Below are 18,168 nucleotides of genomic sequence, written 5' to 3'. Positions count from 1 at the left end.
GCTTGCCTTTTTGACTATCAGATAGATGTTCAGAAGGTAAAACTGAGGCTTGAAACCTCTTGTGCTCCATACTTTGGACCCAAGGTATTATCTTGGATTGCCTTAACCAGACAAAACTCAATGTCAAGGTAAATTTAGAGCCGAGTTTCCCAAAGTGTACTCAGAGCAAACTATTCCTGTTTTTTCTTCTTCTTTAAAAGGCACCCAGTGTCAAATACTGCCTGGATAAGTCCCTTTTGGAGAGACACAGGCACATTGAGATCTTCTGTGAAGCCTTGTTGTCAAGGATCCTGTTAAACTATGTTTAACTCAGTAGTTCCAAAACTTATTTGATCATGGAACTTCTTCACCAAGTAGGACCTTTGAATATTCTATGGAACTAGTAAAATCTAGAAAGACTTTGGGAAACACAGAGTTTTTACTGTTAATGTTGTTAATGTATGTGTCTCTAGGAATTATTAGTCTTGAGAAAATTATGGATTTAGTCTGTGTCAAAGAATCTCTATGACATTAGTGTTTACTAATATAATAGGTCTGCAGTTGAGTTTTCAATAACAAGCCCACCTTGTAGATTTATCAAGATCACAGTTGACATTTTAAGATGACAAAATGCTGTAAATAAGTATATCTTTGAAATATACTCATTGGTATATTTCTTTTGAGAAGGCTGAAACATAGCTGGGGACCAGCCAGGATGTACACAGGAGAGGTTGATGTGGAATAAGCACACAAGAACTACAGACAAGACATGGTCTAAAAGGACTTGGGATGCCAAGTGGCAAACATTTTGACCTTCTCATTTCTGGAGAGGGAGAAGAGGAGTGTTCAGTAGAGACATAAGACAAGGGAGAGTGTGGTGGGGGGAAACACAAAAGAACAGGCCACATCTATGGATTCAGCAGAGAAAATGGACAAGAATGTTAAAACCATGGTGATATGGTAGATGGATTACATGGAAGGGAACCAAGGAGAGGAGAAAATGGCTCACTTGAATCCAAATACCTGTAACAATCTCAGCCCTCAAGGGCGTGGTTTGGTGCCCTTGGGTGAAGCCAGAGACCATGACCTCATAACCAATTCCAGTTATGAGGCCTCTGAGCTCCAACTTCCTCTGGGTTCCTGAAAGTGTGAATTCCTGGGGGTCCAGCAGCTTCCCAGAATCCACCACCGCTACTAGGAAGCTGTCAAAGGCATTCTCCGATGCCATCCAGGAAACTGTGAACCCGTAGGGATTAATGTCGGAAATGGTTAGGTTTTCCAGAAGGGGCAGGGCCTCTGAAAGAAGGGAGGAGTGAAAATAACTCAGGTTAGCAGCACTGACCCTGCAGGGATAGCACAACTCTCCACGGATACTGAGATATACCCAATCAAACACTAAATGTGTTAATTTCTCAGAAAACGAATATTTAGTAAGAGCTTATTGGCTGCCAGATGATGTTATCTTGTGTAAATCTCTCAACAGGCCTATGAGATAGATAATATTCCCATTATACAGGCAAAAAAAGCCTGAGTTTCAAAGAGGTTGATTGGCTTGGCCAAAGTCACAGAGCTAGTATGTGATAGAGCAAGGTTTTTAGGTGGATCTCATTCCAAAGGCCATGAATTGCTCCCTGTATAATTGGATATCTTGTGTTGGGTTTGTACCTCTTTCTCTATTTCCAACTGTCTTCTGGTCTTGAAAGAAATCAGCTCTTCCCCCCACCCCCCACCCAATATACTGATATACTTCCTTATGGGTACACTTCATATGTTTCCATTTCACTTCTAGTTCACATTTTGAATCAAGTTAATGAGGCCCCTTAGTGACATACATCTTCATTAGCTGAAATAGGGGGAGGGGGTAAGATTTTTTTCATGTGGCAGAATTAACAAATTAGGGTTATGGTCCAGTAAGCAATACTATGATTCACTGATTCTTTTGCTGTTTGTTTTCCTGGATAAAGTAGGAGGTAAGGACATGTCGGGATCTTTAATAAGTTCTGGTGTCATCTGTTCATTCATTCACCAAACATCTGTGTCCCAGGCACCCTTATTTCTTAGGCATCAAGGGGTCTTTTCACACACTGGGATTCCCAAAATAGTGAGGTTATATCAGCTAAGTTTCTAAGTGCTAAGTTCTAAGTACCAATTGACAAGGCTTCATGTTTATTCTCCTATTTAATCCTCATAATGACACTGTGAAATAGCTACTGCTACCTTCCCCCTCTCCCCCGTGATGTCTAAGGAAACAGAGATCAATGACTTATATACAGGATTCCAAATCTACTGGGTGGCTAAGCTGGGCTCCCACCCAGGCCATCTGATTCCAAGCTCAATGCTCTTTCCACACTCTAAGCCAGTGTCTAATTAGTCAACCCCATCAGGGCTGGCAAGTCTGGAGGCTTAAGTAGGATTGGTGGAGAAGGTTCAGAGCCCCCCGCTCTAGCAAAACGAAACACAGTAATAGTGAATGTATTTTTTATTGGAGGGGACATGGGGCTGGGAACTCCATGACCAAGGCTGCTTTAGCTACACCTCATTTACAGCCTTCTTTTCTGCTGCTTCTAAATGGAAACTTTCAAAGAGATAAATGACCTTACACTAATGCCCAGAGTCTAATCCATGCAATGTAAAGAAAAATGTTTTACAAAGAAGTCATTGGTGATTGAACGAACAAGTAAATGAATATCCTCATCCCCAAAGCAAAGATTTAAATTTTGTTGTGGGCTGGACTTCCTGTACTGATTTAGCATATTTGGTATTTGTTTTGAGGCTTTTTTTTTTTCCAGGTAAGGATCTTCCAAAAATCATAATTCTATTGAAGGCGAAGATGAAATCACTTATACTGTGCAAACAGCCTTCTTTGTCTGCAAGACAATGGTCTCAAGTTCTTTTGCTGAGTTTATTTAGGTAAGTGGCGCCTCTTTGGATAGCTAGCCTCTGTGTACCTCCACACCATCAAAGCAGCGGATTCTCGTGAAAAGAAGGGCATTCAGGCTAATTAGTCAATCAAAGTCTTGTTATTTATAGTCATTCATGTTCAGCTTTTTTTTTTCTTTTTAAAAATATGCTTCTTTTAAAACTCAGGGTCTTTTCACTTCAAGGATTAGCTGAGACAATGCTGTAACCAGATCTAGGATTCCCAAGACCAGCCCTCCCAGACTGCCTTTCTTCTCTCCGTTCTGTGGGAGGTCCTGCGGGAGGCTACAAGAGATGGCCTGATGGGGTCTGTGGCTGGCCATTCCTGCCCTCCTGTGCATCGGGAGGCAAGAGACTGGGAGCCCCCACCACTCTCTCCCCTGCCCCACTAAGAAATGGCCATGTTCTGCATTTGAAGACTTTTTTGAATGACTGAATTCACAGTAGGCAACGGGACAGAAAACATAACCACTTTTTGATCTTACATTAAAACACGTCCAGCGTTCTCTTGAAAATAGTAAGAAAATCATGTATGTTATAGCAGCTATAACAATAGCTGCTGAGTTTCTATCTAGAATTGTTGCTTATTTTTAAGAATGCTACTTCCCTCCTAGGAAACAGCAGAAAGAACCCAGCATCGTAAGATGCCTACTGGATGCCAAGCCATTAAACTTTATCATATCCATTTAGATCCTGAGACAAAGCTGACAGAAATGGCTGTGGGGGTCCCTTTGTCAAATATAAGGAAACTGGAATTCAGAACAGTTAAGAACCAGCCAAGGTTATGCAGCTAAGAATATGTGGGGGAAGTTCAGAAACCACTCAGGTCTGATATCAAAACCCACACACTTCTAGGTCATCATGGCTGCTTCCAATTAAATATTTAATTGATCTCATTAACATATTTTATCGGTAGCGATTTAGATGCTGGGAGAGGCCTGGTTTAATGTGAATCAGCAGGCAAAGTCAGTCTCCTGAAAATTATCAGTAGTGGAAGGCAAGAGACTTCTAAATATTTTCTGAGGTATGTAGCCTTTGCCATTGATTTGGGATGATCTCAGGAAAGAAAACGGAAAGCCATTTCTTTATGTAATTCTTCAGTAATTCAAAGAGAGGTTGGAGGTCAAGTTCAATAAATGGGTAAGCTTCAATTAAGTTTGGATTTATCTGCTACCCTAGGTCAAACCTTCAGTAATTTGCTGTGGATGCTGACTTAAGAAAAAGTGTTTTGTTTTTTTTTTATTTAAAGAAAAAGAGATATTATTATATTTCTGGGGCAAGTGGTTTATAAACTGCCTTACTTAGCATGATTTATGGCAAAAATTCCTGCTCCAGGCTGTGGGTAACTTAGAACTCACTTTTCAGCCAGAATTGCTAAAATATGTATCAGCCTATAAAGCTAGACAGGAAAATCCTTGGAAGCTTTATGCAGCTGTTGAGTACATGGTCTCCATGTCCCACGAAAAGCTGCAAAATATCCCTCTTTGCGAAATACCAGAGGATCTGATCTCTCTTCACTTAGATGTTTACATCTGGAGTGAAGACTCTACTGGGGGTTGACGTTCCCTTTAGAATGCCTATCACCTTTCCTCTCTCCTGTCCCGCATCTCAAAATTCTAAATGGACAAGTGAGAACCTTTGAATGAGTACCTGTCATGACAAAAGCAGTGAGGGGTCTCGTGGGGTCCCCAGCCCAGGTGGTCCCTGCCACACTAATGTCATAGCCAGTGTTCTCCAGCAAGCCCGTGATGTGAGCATGCTGTGTGTCTCCTGAGACCGTGAATTGCTGGGGCTCATACAGCGAGTGAGAATTGCTAACATTGACAACAATCTTTGCAAAAAACCTGGCTCGAATGCTCCAGGACACATTGAAGCTGTCAGGAGTAATATTGCTAAGGATTAGAATGCCCAACTGTGGCTCTGGCTCTGAAGGGAGAGGAACATGGGCAGAAGAGAAAGGAGATGCATTATTAGAGGAAGCAGTTGATTTTTCCAGAATATAGCCATAGGACATAAAAGTGCCAATCCCTCCAAATATTTGCAGAAAGGTAGTATATTAGGCTGTGGCTACACCTGCATTGACTAATGCTAGAGAATATACTTTCTCTGCAGGTATGGGATTCTTTATAAGTATTCTTTATAAGTATAGACACGACTATTTGCTGGCCATAGGAAGAAAGGTGAACAGGCATTAGAATGGCAGATAGGAGCAACAGAGAATATTTAGGGTGCATTTCTAAAGGTTTGCAGTGGGACACTAGCTCTGTAAGATGTCCTAAGAAAAGTAGCTTTTAGTAAAGTATGTATGGGTATTCTATCTCACCCTAGAGATTCCCAAAGCCTGAGAGTATTTTATAGCCTCTGAAATGCTGGTTCTGTAAAGAAACCTACTTAATTTTGTGCAGCCCAGAATTTCATAAACTTATTGATCAGTGGATACTCTTTGAAAGGATATTCTTTGAACATCTCAGGTAGCTTGTGGTTCACAGAGCATGTCTTAGGAAATGCTACTTTGAAGTTTCCTTATTTAGTTTTCTTTTGATCTATTTCGATTGTACAAATTAAAGGCTAATATCCATACAAGAGAAATTCTCCATAGTTTTTAGAAATCCAAAGGTTTCCTATACACCATAAGAAAATCTACATCTTACCCTGAATACCGTAAAGGTAAAAATGGCTTTCATTAAAAAATTCTTGGTGTATGCAAAAGTTAAAAGAAAATTTAAAGTTAGGTGTTACATTTTCTAACTAGAAAATTCACTTACTGGATAATTTGGAAAGATAAGTGGTTCCCCTGGAGGTCGATATTCTCTTGTCCCTTAAAGACTAGGAGATCAGTGATCAAGGCAACTCATTTTGTAATGTAGGGGGCCTGTACTGCTAGTTTCCACTAGGATGTACACGATCTGGCCTCCTCAATGCACATTTATCGAGCAATACTAACTTTAAAGTAAGTTCGACTCAAACTTTATTTTAGAAAGAGGCAACAGTCCTGGAGGGTTGAGGTACCAGGGTTGGCACTGAAGGTTGGGAAGAAGCAGACTATTTCTTCCAAGGACTTGGGAGTTGTTTTGCTGCAGCTCCAGTATTAGGAGGAAAGAAGGGACTCATCTGGATAAACTTAAACTGGACAGTTGCACAGCATAATTTGATGCCACAAAGTCCCTAAGGGCAAAAAGAATCTGGCCCCAAAGCAGAAGATAGCCATAAGTAACGGCATGGAATCTCCAACTTAGCAATTAGTTTGAGAAGATAATGACGCTATAATTTTTAGCCATAACATTGGCATAAATTACCTCAACCGCACTAAAGGTAGAACCCTCCAAGTGGGCCTCTGTTTGCTCTTTCCCTGTGTTTTGCTGTGGCAGCAATCTCTCAAATTAAGGATGCATGTTAGGATTCTTCTCATGCCACCAAAAAGAGACTGGAAATGTGAACACATTCACCATGCAGAGTAAGACTTAGCTTCTCATGGCCAGCTTGGCCTCCAGCTGTCTCCCAAAGGGTGCAACCAAGCTCAGGAGTGAGGTGTAAGAAAAACCTCGAAGAGAGAGTGAGAGAGAAGGTATGGCCAGTGTTCCATGCAAGCTGGGACATCTTTCTCTCACCACTTCTAACCCTTCGAAATAATTCTTGGACATGCCATATGCTTCCAGGAAACATAGATATTTTCAAAAATGTAATACTCTGAATGTTCACCACATGCACCAAGATTGGGACAAGATGATAGATGAAAGAAGGTGGACATTTTGTGACAGGTATCAGAAGATTACAAAGCATGCTTGGTGGGGTAAATGTCAAAAGAGAACAGTCTATTTGTAGGGAATGCAAGCAAATAAAAGTCTCAAGAACAAGATGAGACCACTGGGTCCTCTGGCTCTGGAAGTGTGTGTTAGGGTCTTTTCTTCGCATGCTTCTGGCACTGTGTTTTAGAATCTTGGAAGAGAGGAAAAGGATGAATATCACTCTGACCAGGGAACCCAAACTGGCATGCACACACCTCTTTGGCAATGTCATAGGCAAACTCTGATTAGACCACAGGCAGATGATAATGGGTAGAACTGGAAATGATTATTCAAGATCAGATGAGAAGGATGATGTAGAAATTCAACCAAAGCAAGTCAGGTTAACTCTATATAAACAAACAGAGCAACTCCAGATGTGAGTACACATTTAGGAAAAAAGAGGTTGACTTCTGGGTGATTGTTTTTCTTTTTAAGTTTTAAAGCTCTGATTTAGGTGGCCCTGTCAAATTTGGGAAAGATCTAGAGGAACCAGGAGGATGAAAAATGTGTAGCGAGGGCTTTTTGGGGGACTGCTCCCCAGAGGAATTTCAATGGAGAGTGAAGAAGCCATCGTGGGAAATACATGTGGTTGCTTGGGCCGTTAGAGTGTGAGCGCGGTGCCCGCCCATCAGCCCATGAAGGTGTGCAGTGTAATTAGAAGAAGCCGTGAGGTTGGTGATGACTGAGCTGCGAGACGCCGCAGGTACAGAACGCACTACCGTCTCCTGGCCGTGGTCAGAATTCCTAACTTCGATAAGAAAGCTATCAAAGGCAGCCTCTTGGGCTTTCCACGAGAGGGCCATACTGGCCCAGGTCACATTTGAGATAGTGAGGTGGCTAAGGAGAGCTTCGGCCACTAAAGCAAGCAGAAAAAAATATGAAAGCGTGTCAATTTAAAACACTATTACAATAGAGTCAAAAACTAAAACACATAAGACTAAATCCATAAAGTTTTAGACTTCACCCTTTGGTAAAAGACTTGTCCTTGTTGAAACCCAGTTTGAGCCATGAGAAACAAATATAAGGGGCTGAATAATTTTCTCCTCCAGGTTTTTGTGTACTTTAATATGGCGAAGATGACAGACCACCCTGCTGACAATCTGTAGTCTCACGCAGAATGAGGACAGACCTTCCCTCAGCCATGGGTGACTTAAGTGTTAGATGATTTTGATGCTACAGTGTCAACCTTTTTCTTGGATTCATTATCCAAAATGTGCTAAGAATGCTATTTTGAATGGCTAAGCTTCTCCTTTCAAATTCAGATAGAGAATTCTCTTTTGCTGCGTGCCAGAGAGGGCCTCACATAGGATGTGTACCACAGACACTACAAATTTAAGTGAGAGCAGCTTATACTCTGGCTGGCCAAGTTCCTTGTATAAACATGACGACTTCTATTTTTGCAATCAACCATTTACTCTTCTGGGAGCAAGACAGCCTGTTCATGTATTTTCTCCTAGAGATTGCATTGGATTTGGGATGGTCTGGATGGCACGACTTCCTTGTGCACCCATCTGATTAGTAATCTGCTTTTTTTTTTTTTTTTTTTATCATTTTCCAAGTTGAAAAAAAATAACAGTACCAACACGATTTCATTAGATCATTGGGATATTTGGGTATTAGGAGGCCAAAGATATTAGGATAACACAAAATATAATTTTTAAGACTTTTTTGATGCAGACATCTTTCCAAATCAAGGACAACTCTTGCTTCTTAGGTATAGAAGGGTAGAATTCTTTTCTCCAGATTCCATATGGCAATCTGGGCCAGACTACATTTTATGCTGTAAATGTCCTGGTCAGTAATAGATCAGGCAAAGGGCTTAACAGAAATCCACCATTTGGGCTGCTGTTGGAGAGAGTTATGTTAAGTAGTGTTCTAGCCTAGCATTGTGGAGCAGTTAATGCACTGTGGCTTCACCCTGCAAAGAAGGAGTGAATGAGCAGCTTCACCCTGCAAAGAAGACTCTAGAGAGAGGCGGTCAGAATGGGAGAAGGCAGATGTACCTGTGGTGGCCGTGGCACTGATGGTTTGGGTCCGGATGCTGGGAGCAAGTCCCGAGAGGTAGACAATAAAATGATTATTAGGGTGTAGCCCTGAGATGTGGGCAGTTCGTTCAGCACCAGAGATATTATATTCCATCGTCTCCAAAAACCTATTGGAATCAACAATTTCAATGGTAAAGGTCTCGAAGGCCCCATCGGTGGCTGTCCAGGAGAGATTGAAGCTCTCAGGAGTTATGTCAGAAACAGTTAGGTTTCCAATTTCAGGTTCTGCAGCTGAAAAAGGAAGGGTAGGGAAGAAGAAAAAATAAATGAATTTGGGTTGATTATTTGGCCTGTGTTTTAAGATTGAGGTTGTTAAGAGAAACGTGGCTGGGTAGAAAGACCTGCTAGTTCAGGGTTAGGGGGAAACCAAGCAGTGTTACCAGTCAGTGCCAGCGGGAGAGAAAAAGGGGATTTGTTAAAAGAAGAAAAGAGGAAGGTCTGGCAAATTGGATTCCCCTGCTCTGGAGCAGCCATACATGATCAAGCTGGCTGAGATCCCATGTGTGAGAAGACATCTGAATGATGTCAGCTGGAACCATGGTGCCTAAGCTCAGATGCTTCTGGGAGCCCCGCCGCAGGGATGCTGGCCATCGGTCAAGAGATATGAGTGCTGGCAGTCTTTAGTTGCCAGAATTGCACTCAGGAGACCACAGTTACTTGGCTCCCTCCTGCAGGCATCCTTTGCTTTGAGGGAGCTCCCATCTATTTAAATAAAGGCTAAATAATTCTGATGCCATCACCCTCCCAAAGGTGGTACCCTGAGGCTTCTGATTTTGTGACTTAAAGGGAACTGGCAACTTGTCAGTGTGATTCTTGGTATTTTCATCATACTTCTGACAAGGGCCAGCTGCTTTCATATTCTGTTAGAATAGCTCGTCCTCTCTTAACTGACTCTACGGGAGCCAAGAAAGCTGCTACTTACATTGCCAACCAAGAGAGCTGAGCCGAGGCAAGGCAGTCAGGCAACCCCTGTTCGGCCAAGAAATAACATTTTGTCTTGGAGATGGTCCTACCAGTGCTTTTCCGTGCAATTGGAATAAAATATGCAGAAGGCAAGCAGAAGCACGGTGAGGAGCAAGTAGTGCCTCTCCAGCAGGGAAGGGGAAGGCCTTCCCATCCCATCACATTTAGTGAGACACAGATCAGATGGGGTCATGGACCTTCCTCCTCTCATACCATTTTATCAGAAACAGGAATGTCGCTATCATTAAGAAGGAAAAAAAAAAAACACATAAAAATATGAAGGGCACCCAACCACAAGGTCTGCAGGAAAGATCAGAAGCGGCAGGTGATTTCTCTTGCCTTCTGGGAAGGGATGATTTATGAATGTCCGATATGGTTGCCAGTTGCAATTTCTAGGCATTTCAAGGTCACCACTCATACAGTGGCTGTCTGTATTCTGTTGATCTCAGTGAGGGTTATTGAAATGATGGAGGCTAAAATGCAGGTCTATGCTTTTGCTGGAATCAGTGAGGTTGTACAGGTTTGCATGAAGGTTTGGTTGCCATAATTACCTGAAAATGGGGCAGGCATACGCAAACCCAAGCAAGACAACCTCTACTGAGCTTCCAACCAATGGAGGCATATAGGAAGATGCACAATGGAGAACGGTGCTGGGGAAGGCTGCTTGCTGAGGCAGGCCCCTGGGGAGACACTGACTGCCTTGTCACTGGAGCGGAGTGACTAGTAAGGCACAGCACACCCTCCTGGGTCAGCGCTGGGAGTGCGCCATATGCAAAGGCCAACACTCCAGGGAGCAACTCTTATTTAAAAGAGCAAAAAGGGCATCGGATCTTTGACATTCATAGCCTGGGACATTCCTTGCTTCAAATGCTGCTGTGTGTACTTCTCTGAATGAATGGCTTTTTCTTTGGTACTGTCTCCAGTCATAATTGTGTGATTTTTTTTTTTTTTTCTTTTTGGTCTAGCTATTTGCTAATTTGGTGTTCTAACAATGACTCAGTATCTGAGAGAACTGCCCGGAGGAGGGTAATTCAGTTCTCTTATTATACTCTGTGTATTTTAAAGAAACATTTAAATTAAAACATTTCTTTTAAATGCAAGAACCACAGTGCCCATACCCTTGAGGGATTTGGGATAGAAAAGCGCCTTTTCCAACTAGCAAAAAGACCCTCTAAAGTAAATAATCTATGCTCTACCAGAACTCACACATGGTAAGGGACGGCTTTTAGTTATATCCTAGCACTGGAAAAGAGAATTAAAACCATCAGGCTGTCTCTTGAAACCGAAAGCCATCATTCAAAAGAGAGTTAGTGGTAGGAAATCTGGGAGAGGCTGGAGGCTGGAGGTCAGAAAAGGCAACATCTTTATCATTCATCCTCAAAATGGCAGAGGCATGCAGACCAAGGCACAGCTTATGGTGTGGTCTCTGGACATGCATGACCAGCCACTAAGGGGCATAAGGGAAGGACTCAGACATGGAGAAAAGCTGACTTTCCGCAAAGTTTCATGGAGAGAAAGCAGGGTGGCTTGGGGAGGGGCATCAACAGTGGGGAGGAAGGTACCTGTGGAGGTCTCAGCAGAGAGCACTGGTGTTCTATAGCCCCGGATCACCCCATAGATGGTGACTCTATAAGGGGTGTTGGCCTTGAGGCCCGGGACGTCCACAGCCCGCAGGCTGCCGGGCACCGTGAGGTTCTGAGCTGTCTCCACCCAGTTGGCCTCCTGCACCTGAATGACAAAGTGCTCATAGGCCTGGTCAGCTGCGGTCCAGTTGAGTCTGAGGCCATCCCAGCCAGCCTCGGTCACGGCTATGTCCGCCAGCTGGGGGAGCTCCTCTGAAGAAGGACAGAGACGTTATTTGTCAGCTCTGCAAACCAAAAAAAGGAGGAAACCAAACATCCCACAGCCCAGCTCTAGGGAAGACAGAAAGAGGCGAGAGAATTTTTGTGTGCAAGTGTGGTCATTCTTGGTCTCTGGGCATTTACTTCTGACTTGAATTGTGGTAATCTGGCCACAGCCCTTCTTCAGGAGTTGAAAACAGTCAGAAAGGGGAAGATCTGCGCTGTTCATCCTTGAGATGGCAATACTGTCTGGACCACTGCACAACCCACAGGGGGTCTCTGCACATGCATGGCCAGAAATGAAAGGGCAGTTGGAAAAATGGGATTGTGGGTCAGGGTAAGGGGGGTAGGGATGTTAAAAGTGGAGGCTTTGGAGGCCGCTGGGCCTTCCATTGTTGGAATTCCCACAATGATCTTTATTAGCCAGGTCATCTTGGGCCCGTCACTCAGCTCATCTCTGAGTCTTACTCTGCTCACCTATAAAGGGGGCTGACATATCACTGGACTGTGTGATGGCTAAATACCATTTATAAACCCCTGAGTATCATGCCTAAGCCATCGTGAGTGCCCAGTAAGTGGCTGCCCAACAAATACATCACTGTTTAGATGTTTCCCCTTGGAACTTCGCAACCATACTGGAGAGAATTATTGGCCTCATTTCAGGACTTCGCGTTGAAGAGGTTGTCTTATTGCTGGCCACCTGCTATCAGGCAGGCTTTATAAAGTGTATGTTGTCTCAGTGTGGACATGTGTGATGTTTTTTCTCTGGACTCTACTCGGCCTTTAGGGATCAAATGTTCTGCACTAGATTCTTGGCTTGGTTCTTTCCCTCCTACCTTCTGCTAGTACTTTGTGCCAGAACAAAGAGTGGCTGCATCATGAAGCAAAGCCATTTGTGCGAAATGAGTGCCCACTTTTAATTAAAAGTGGTAAATTTTGCTCAGTCAATGGTGCAGAGCAGGGCCCACTATTGATCTTCCGACCATGTAGCAAGGAGATTTAACGTGTTTCTTATTGGCGATTTTAGAAAGTCTGGATTCTGAATACGGGAAAACCCACTGCTTGGTGGGATACCTCTCAGGATTATATGCAACCGCTCAGACTTTTTAAAGGCTGCCGTGGCCATGCACTTGAAGTTAGAAAAGAAAATATCTGTAAAGATTCCAGCCAAGAAAGGTGCACCCGAGGCACTTGTTCTCGGTGCCTGTGAGTCTGAGCTAACTCAGCCTTTTTGAGGGGCTGTATTCAAATGACCATGTAGCCTTGGTGCTCTTGTGGGGGTATCAGTGAAGGCAGTCCTCCCTGCCCTCCTAGCTCATCAAGAAGAGCTGTTCACTTATCTGGCACGTAGTGGGGTTCCTGGTAAGGTTTCACGTGCAAAAGGAATTCTGTTGTTAGATACAGACTGTTAGCATCCTGCATCCGGATCACAGGTGCCTCAATAGCCCCTCTGGCTCACTGGGTTTGAAGACATTCCAGGCAGCACAGGACAACACTGACTCAGCCAGCACAGCTGGATCGTAACATCACCTTTCTCATTTTTGGAATTGTGTGTCGTTTCTCACAAGCACCAACTTTACTCGGTATATGTGAGCAAGGAGAACAATTTATTTGAACTAGGTTATTTGGATAGTATTATCAAAACACAGGATAGAGAGAGAAGGGCATGGACTTAGGGCCCAGCATAAGAACCCGATTACCAAAAATTTGGCCCATTTGCCCCCTTTAAAGCGGTTTCTAAAAACTCATGAACAGCACAGAGTTTCCAATGACAGATGGAACCGCATATTTCCAGGGGACAAATTGAGATAAATTGTTTTTCCTCCCTAAACTGAATGAAAAACATTGAAGTCAAATGTGGCTGTTTTTTCTTGGAAATGTGCCTTCCCTGAGTGTCTCTTAAGGAGAGACAGACTTGAACAATTTCGGCAGAAGATCACTTCAAAGGTTATTCCATAGAGATGTGACTACAAGTTGGACAGCGTTAGGGCCTCTGAGGCCTCTAATGGTAAGATTTCTCTAGAAAGTTCTGACCCTATTCTTGTGCCACCATGGCCCTACTGTTTATGCTATTTTTAGTAGATACATGGTTATCTTATATATTTAGCTATGTGCCGTTCAATATTTACTACAGGAATGGAGCTTTGCTAAGCATTTTTGGTCATTATTTCATCTACTGCTCAGGACCATGTTCTGAGGTAGAGTATTATCTTTGATTTGAAGGTGAGAAAAGAAGGCTCAGAAATGTAAAATGCTAGACCCAAGAAAATCCAGCAAGGTGCAATTCCAACCCAGCCCTTCCTGAGTTAGAGCCTCCCTTCGCGCTGCCTGTCGGAACACTGAAACCACACTCTGACACGTGAGGAATGTTCTCTCTCTTCCAAAGAGAGGTTGGCTCAATCATGTCCCTGGTATGGGAGGAGGGTCCTATACCTGTGATGGCCTCCACAACAACAGGTCGAGTGCTGCGGCCCCTGACCTTGCCACGCAGGGTGACCGTGTAAGGGGTACTGGCCCGGAGGCCTGGGACTTCCACGGAGCGTAGGCTGCCAGGAACTGTGAGACTGTGAGCTTCCTCGGCCTGGTCAGCCTCCCGGACTGCAATGACAAACTGCTCATAGAGCCCCTCGGGGGCCGTCCAGTCCAGGCTGAGGCCATCCCAGCGAACCTCGGTCACTGTGAGGTTTCCCAGATCTGGAACCTCCTCTGCATAAGGACAAAGAGTTGCTGAGTTACTAAAAAAGGTAATTGCGTGCTAGGATTCAGGTGAGATGACATTTTGGCCGAGGTTGGGATGAGTTGTCTGGTTAGTGTTGATTACAGATGCATGATTTACAGCAGGTGTAGAGCACACTCTGTTGGCACTAAAGCCAGGGGTTTTCTGTTCAGTCTCCGGGAATGAAAGATAGTTCTAGGAATTGTTCATAACTTCCATTCTTAACATATAAATGGGGCTTTGGGGGAATCTTTTAGTGTGTTCTTAAAATGAGCTCAGACCAATTTTTTTTTCCCACTTGCAAACTGTGCTTTCCAACTTCTTAGCTGTTATGACTGAAAACTTGCTTTGAAAGAAAAGTCACCTCTCACTTTTGTAAGGGAAGACTAGGTGGAATTTTCCATGGGATTGGCTAACATGCTACACTCGGACTTGGCCAAATAAGGGATATGACATTCGGATGGGAGCGGGGATGATTCACCGGTGTTCCCCAATGTGGCAGGGGCTGAGCCCAGCTTACAGCAGGAAGAGCTTTGATCCCTCCTGAGCAGAGACAAGGGGAGGAAGTAAATTAATGAACCAGTCTAGAATACCTGTCAAGACTTCAACAGAGAGAGGAGTCGTGCTGAATTCCTGCGTGACCCCACGGATGGTGATGTTATAATGAGTGGCTGCTTTGAGCCCAGGCAGGTCCACGGACCTCAGTCCTCCGGGGACTGTGAAGTTCCGGGCTGCCTCTACTGTATCAGTCTCCTGCACCTGAATGAAAAACTGTTCATAGGCTCCTTCCGGAGCAGTCCAGCTGAGTTTGAGGGCATCCCAGCCCACCTCGGACACCATGATCTCTCCCAAATGGGGAGTTTCCCCTGGAGAAGGACAAAGAACTAGTTTAATGATCAAATCACACAGCAAGATCCAGGGAGTCTTGAACACAAGAATAGGTTTATATTACTTAAAAATATATGACTGTCTTTAATAAACATGCAGCATGCAGCTATTCCTCCTAAATTTGAGGAATAGAACAAAGAGCATGAGGTATAGAAAAATATTTGTCATCTTACTTTACTAAAGAACTGTCCTAACCTTCAGTGGACAAGGAGATTAATTTTGTGATTTTTTTTTTCCTTTTAAGTATAACGTCTTAACATCCCTTGCCAAGAGGGAGCCTGTTTGTGAAGATAAAGATCCTTGCCTTTGGGGCTGTGTGTATGGTCCCCAGGCAGGGCTGTGCACAACTCCAAAGGGTGTTGTTCACGTGGGTTGTGGTGTCAAACGTACCCCTGGAGTTATGTAGCCTGATGGCTTCCCTCCATTAGACACCATGGTGCCATAACTTGGGGCAGAATGAGTCCATTCAAAAGCAAGTTGTGTCTGGGACGCCTGGGTGGTTCAGTCGGTTAAGTGTCCAACTCGATTTTGGCTCAGGTCATGACCGTACAGTTTGTGAGTTCAAGCCCCACATCAGGCTCTGTGCTGACACTGCACAGCCTGCTTGGGATTCTCTCTTTCTCTCTCTCTCTCTCTCTCTCTCTCTCTCTCTCTGCTCCTCCCCCACTTGCACTCTTTTTTTAAATAAATAAACTTAAAAAAAATTTTTTTAAAGTGAACTGTGTCTGGTTATCTGTTGTGTCTGATTTTCTGTGGGTAGTTTCCTGTTAGGAAAAACAGAAGCTAGAGACAGAAGGATAAGAGGTACCTGTGGAGGCCTCAGCAGAGAGCACTGGTGTTCTATAGCCCCAGATCACCCCATAGATGGTGACTCTATAAGGGGTGTTGGCCTTGAGGCCCGGGACGTCCACAGTCCGCAGGCTGCCGGGCACCGTGAGGTTCTGAGCTGCCTCCATCCTGTTGCCCTCCTGCACCTGAATGACAAAGTGCTCATAGGCCCGGTCAGCTGCGGTCCAGTTGAGTCTGAGGCCATCCCAGCCAACCTTGGTCACCGTGAGGTTTTCCAATTCAGGGGCATGGTCTGAATAATGACAGAGATGGGTCAGTTAAACCATTCCTCAAATCCCTCTCCTTCTGGGAACCCAGAAATGGCAAACCCATTGCCAATGCTGAAAGTCCTGCGGTGGGAGCCGGGGCAGGGCCGAGTCCCGCGTTTCTGCATCCCCAAGTGCTGCTGTTGCCATCAAAACATCACCAGAAAAATCAATGTAATACTTATTTTGCCTTGTGGCATATTTGGGTGTGTCTTGTGGAAATGGTATATTCCTACTGACCAGTGTCCTGTGAATATAGAAAACTCTACATATCCACATTAGGAGTGCTCTAGGCTTCAGTTTCCATTTTGGAAAGTGTCTCTCATTCTAAGGATGAGATCATAAGGAACAGCCTTCTGCTATTCTCAGGATTCTTGGTCTGAGCTGCTCAGCCTTCTGTATTTTGAGAAAATGGGCTCCTCTTAGATTCCCTTCCTTCTCATGCTTCCTCAATCTCCTCCAGAGGTCTGTTTTACAGTCTCTATGTTGGAATTTTTGACCGTTTCTGAGGCTCAAATCAGTTCACATAAACTACTTCAGAAAGATCAGAGATAAATTAACCACAATTCAAGGAAGGCATACTGAGGAAGGCGAGGAGTCTTTGCAAAATCGTCCCTTACTGGATGGAAAGACTAAGGCCTGGGAAGAACAGAGCTTATTAAAGCTCAATTAAAATCAAAGGTGATATGGGGCGCCTGGGTGGCGCAGTCGGTTAAGCGTCCGACTTCAGCCAGGTCACGATCTCGCGGTCCGTGAGTTCGAGCCCCGCGTCAGGCTCTGGGCTGATGGCTCGGAGCCTGGAGCCTGTTTCCGATTCTGTGTCTCCCTCTCTCTCTGCCCCTCCCCCGTTCATGCTCTGTCTCTCTCTGTCCCAAAAATAAATAAAAAATGTTGAAAAAAAAATTAAAAAAAAAAAAAAAAAAAAAAAAAATCAAAGGTGATATTATCTTCATTCATCTCCTGAACACAAAAAGTACAATAACAATGCACCTGTCTGAATATGCCTTCAAGGTGATAATTTGCCCAGGGCTGAGCTTAAATGGGCTTTGCATGACCTAGGAAGAAAGGATTTCCTCTGGAAATGGATCTTGTAAACAACCGAGCAAGAACTGCCTTGAGCTCATTTAAAAGAACAAATTGTTTCTGTGTTTATGCCTCACATTGGCTGCTAGTTTCAAATGGACCCTATGTCCATTAAAGCACACTTCTAACCTGAAAATCCTAGCTTGAAATCTGATTGAAGGGGCGCCTAGGTGGCTCGGTTAAGTGTCCGACTTCGGCTGAGGTCATGATCTCATTGTCTGTGGGTTTGAGCCCTGCGTCAGGCTCTGTGCTGACAGCTCGCAGCCTGGAGCCTGCTTCGGATTCTGTGTCTCCCTCTCTCTCTGCCCCTCCCCTGCCTGTGCTCTGTCTCTCTCTCTCAAAAATAAAATAAACAGTAAAATTTAAAAAAAAAAAATTGAAGATATCCTTTCTGAGGGATTTCTTTTCAAGAATCTATTTAATTCAGACTTTTCCAAGTCCTGGGGAAAGGTTCTTCCTAATGTTTTCTATTGACAAAGCTTATCCTCCTTCAAATCTTGTTTGATCCAGAACAGGGGTCTGTAAACTATGATCTGAGGGTCAGATCTTGCCTGCTGTCTATTTTGGTAATGAACTGCTAACAATGGTTTTTATATTTTTTAATGATTGGGGGAAAAGCCCAAAAAGAATATTTCATGACCTATGGAAATACAAATGAAATTCAAATTTTGGTGTCATAAATAAAGTTTTGTTGGAACACAGCCATGCTTGTTCATTCATGTATTGTTGATGGATGCTTTGTGCTACAAAGGCACTCTTGAATAGTTGTGACAGAAACCTTATGGCCTGAAAAGTCTAAAATATTTACTATCTGGGCCTTACAGGAAATGTGCACCATACCTGATGTTGAACTAC

General features: G+C 43.8%; 1 protein-coding gene across 4 annotated transcripts in view; it reads right to left on the bottom strand.

The window, feature by feature from the left end:
- The window catches only part of TNC (tenascin C), a 95,271-nt gene that overhangs the window by 26,513 nt on the left and 50,590 nt on the right, over window positions 1-18,168 (bottom strand). The window contains exons 11-16 of one of the 4 annotated variants that reach the window (XM_058694373.1): window positions 15,945-16,217; window positions 14,842-15,114; window positions 13,966-14,238; window positions 11,254-11,526; window positions 8,687-8,959; window positions 1,003-1,275 (exon numbers count right to left, since the gene is read on the bottom strand). In XM_058694373.1, coding sequence (XP_058550356.1) covers window positions 1,003-1,275; window positions 8,687-8,959; window positions 11,254-11,526; window positions 13,966-14,238; window positions 14,842-15,114; window positions 15,945-16,217 — 1,638 coding nt within the window. The remainder of the gene's footprint in view (window positions 1-1,002; window positions 1,276-8,686; window positions 8,960-11,253; window positions 11,527-13,965; window positions 14,239-14,841; window positions 15,115-15,944; window positions 16,218-18,168) is intronic. The other 3 variants (XM_058694374.1, XM_058694375.1, XM_058694376.1) reach the window with 3 other exon arrangements.

The sequence above is a fragment of the Neofelis nebulosa genome, chromosome 12, assembly GCF_028018385.1.
Source record: "Neofelis nebulosa isolate mNeoNeb1 chromosome 12, mNeoNeb1.pri, whole genome shotgun sequence".
Classification (NCBI taxonomy): Eukaryota; Metazoa; Chordata; class Mammalia; order Carnivora; family Felidae; genus Neofelis; species Neofelis nebulosa.
Note: the sequence above shows the minus strand (reverse complement) of the source record. Positions and strands in the feature narration are given on the sequence as shown.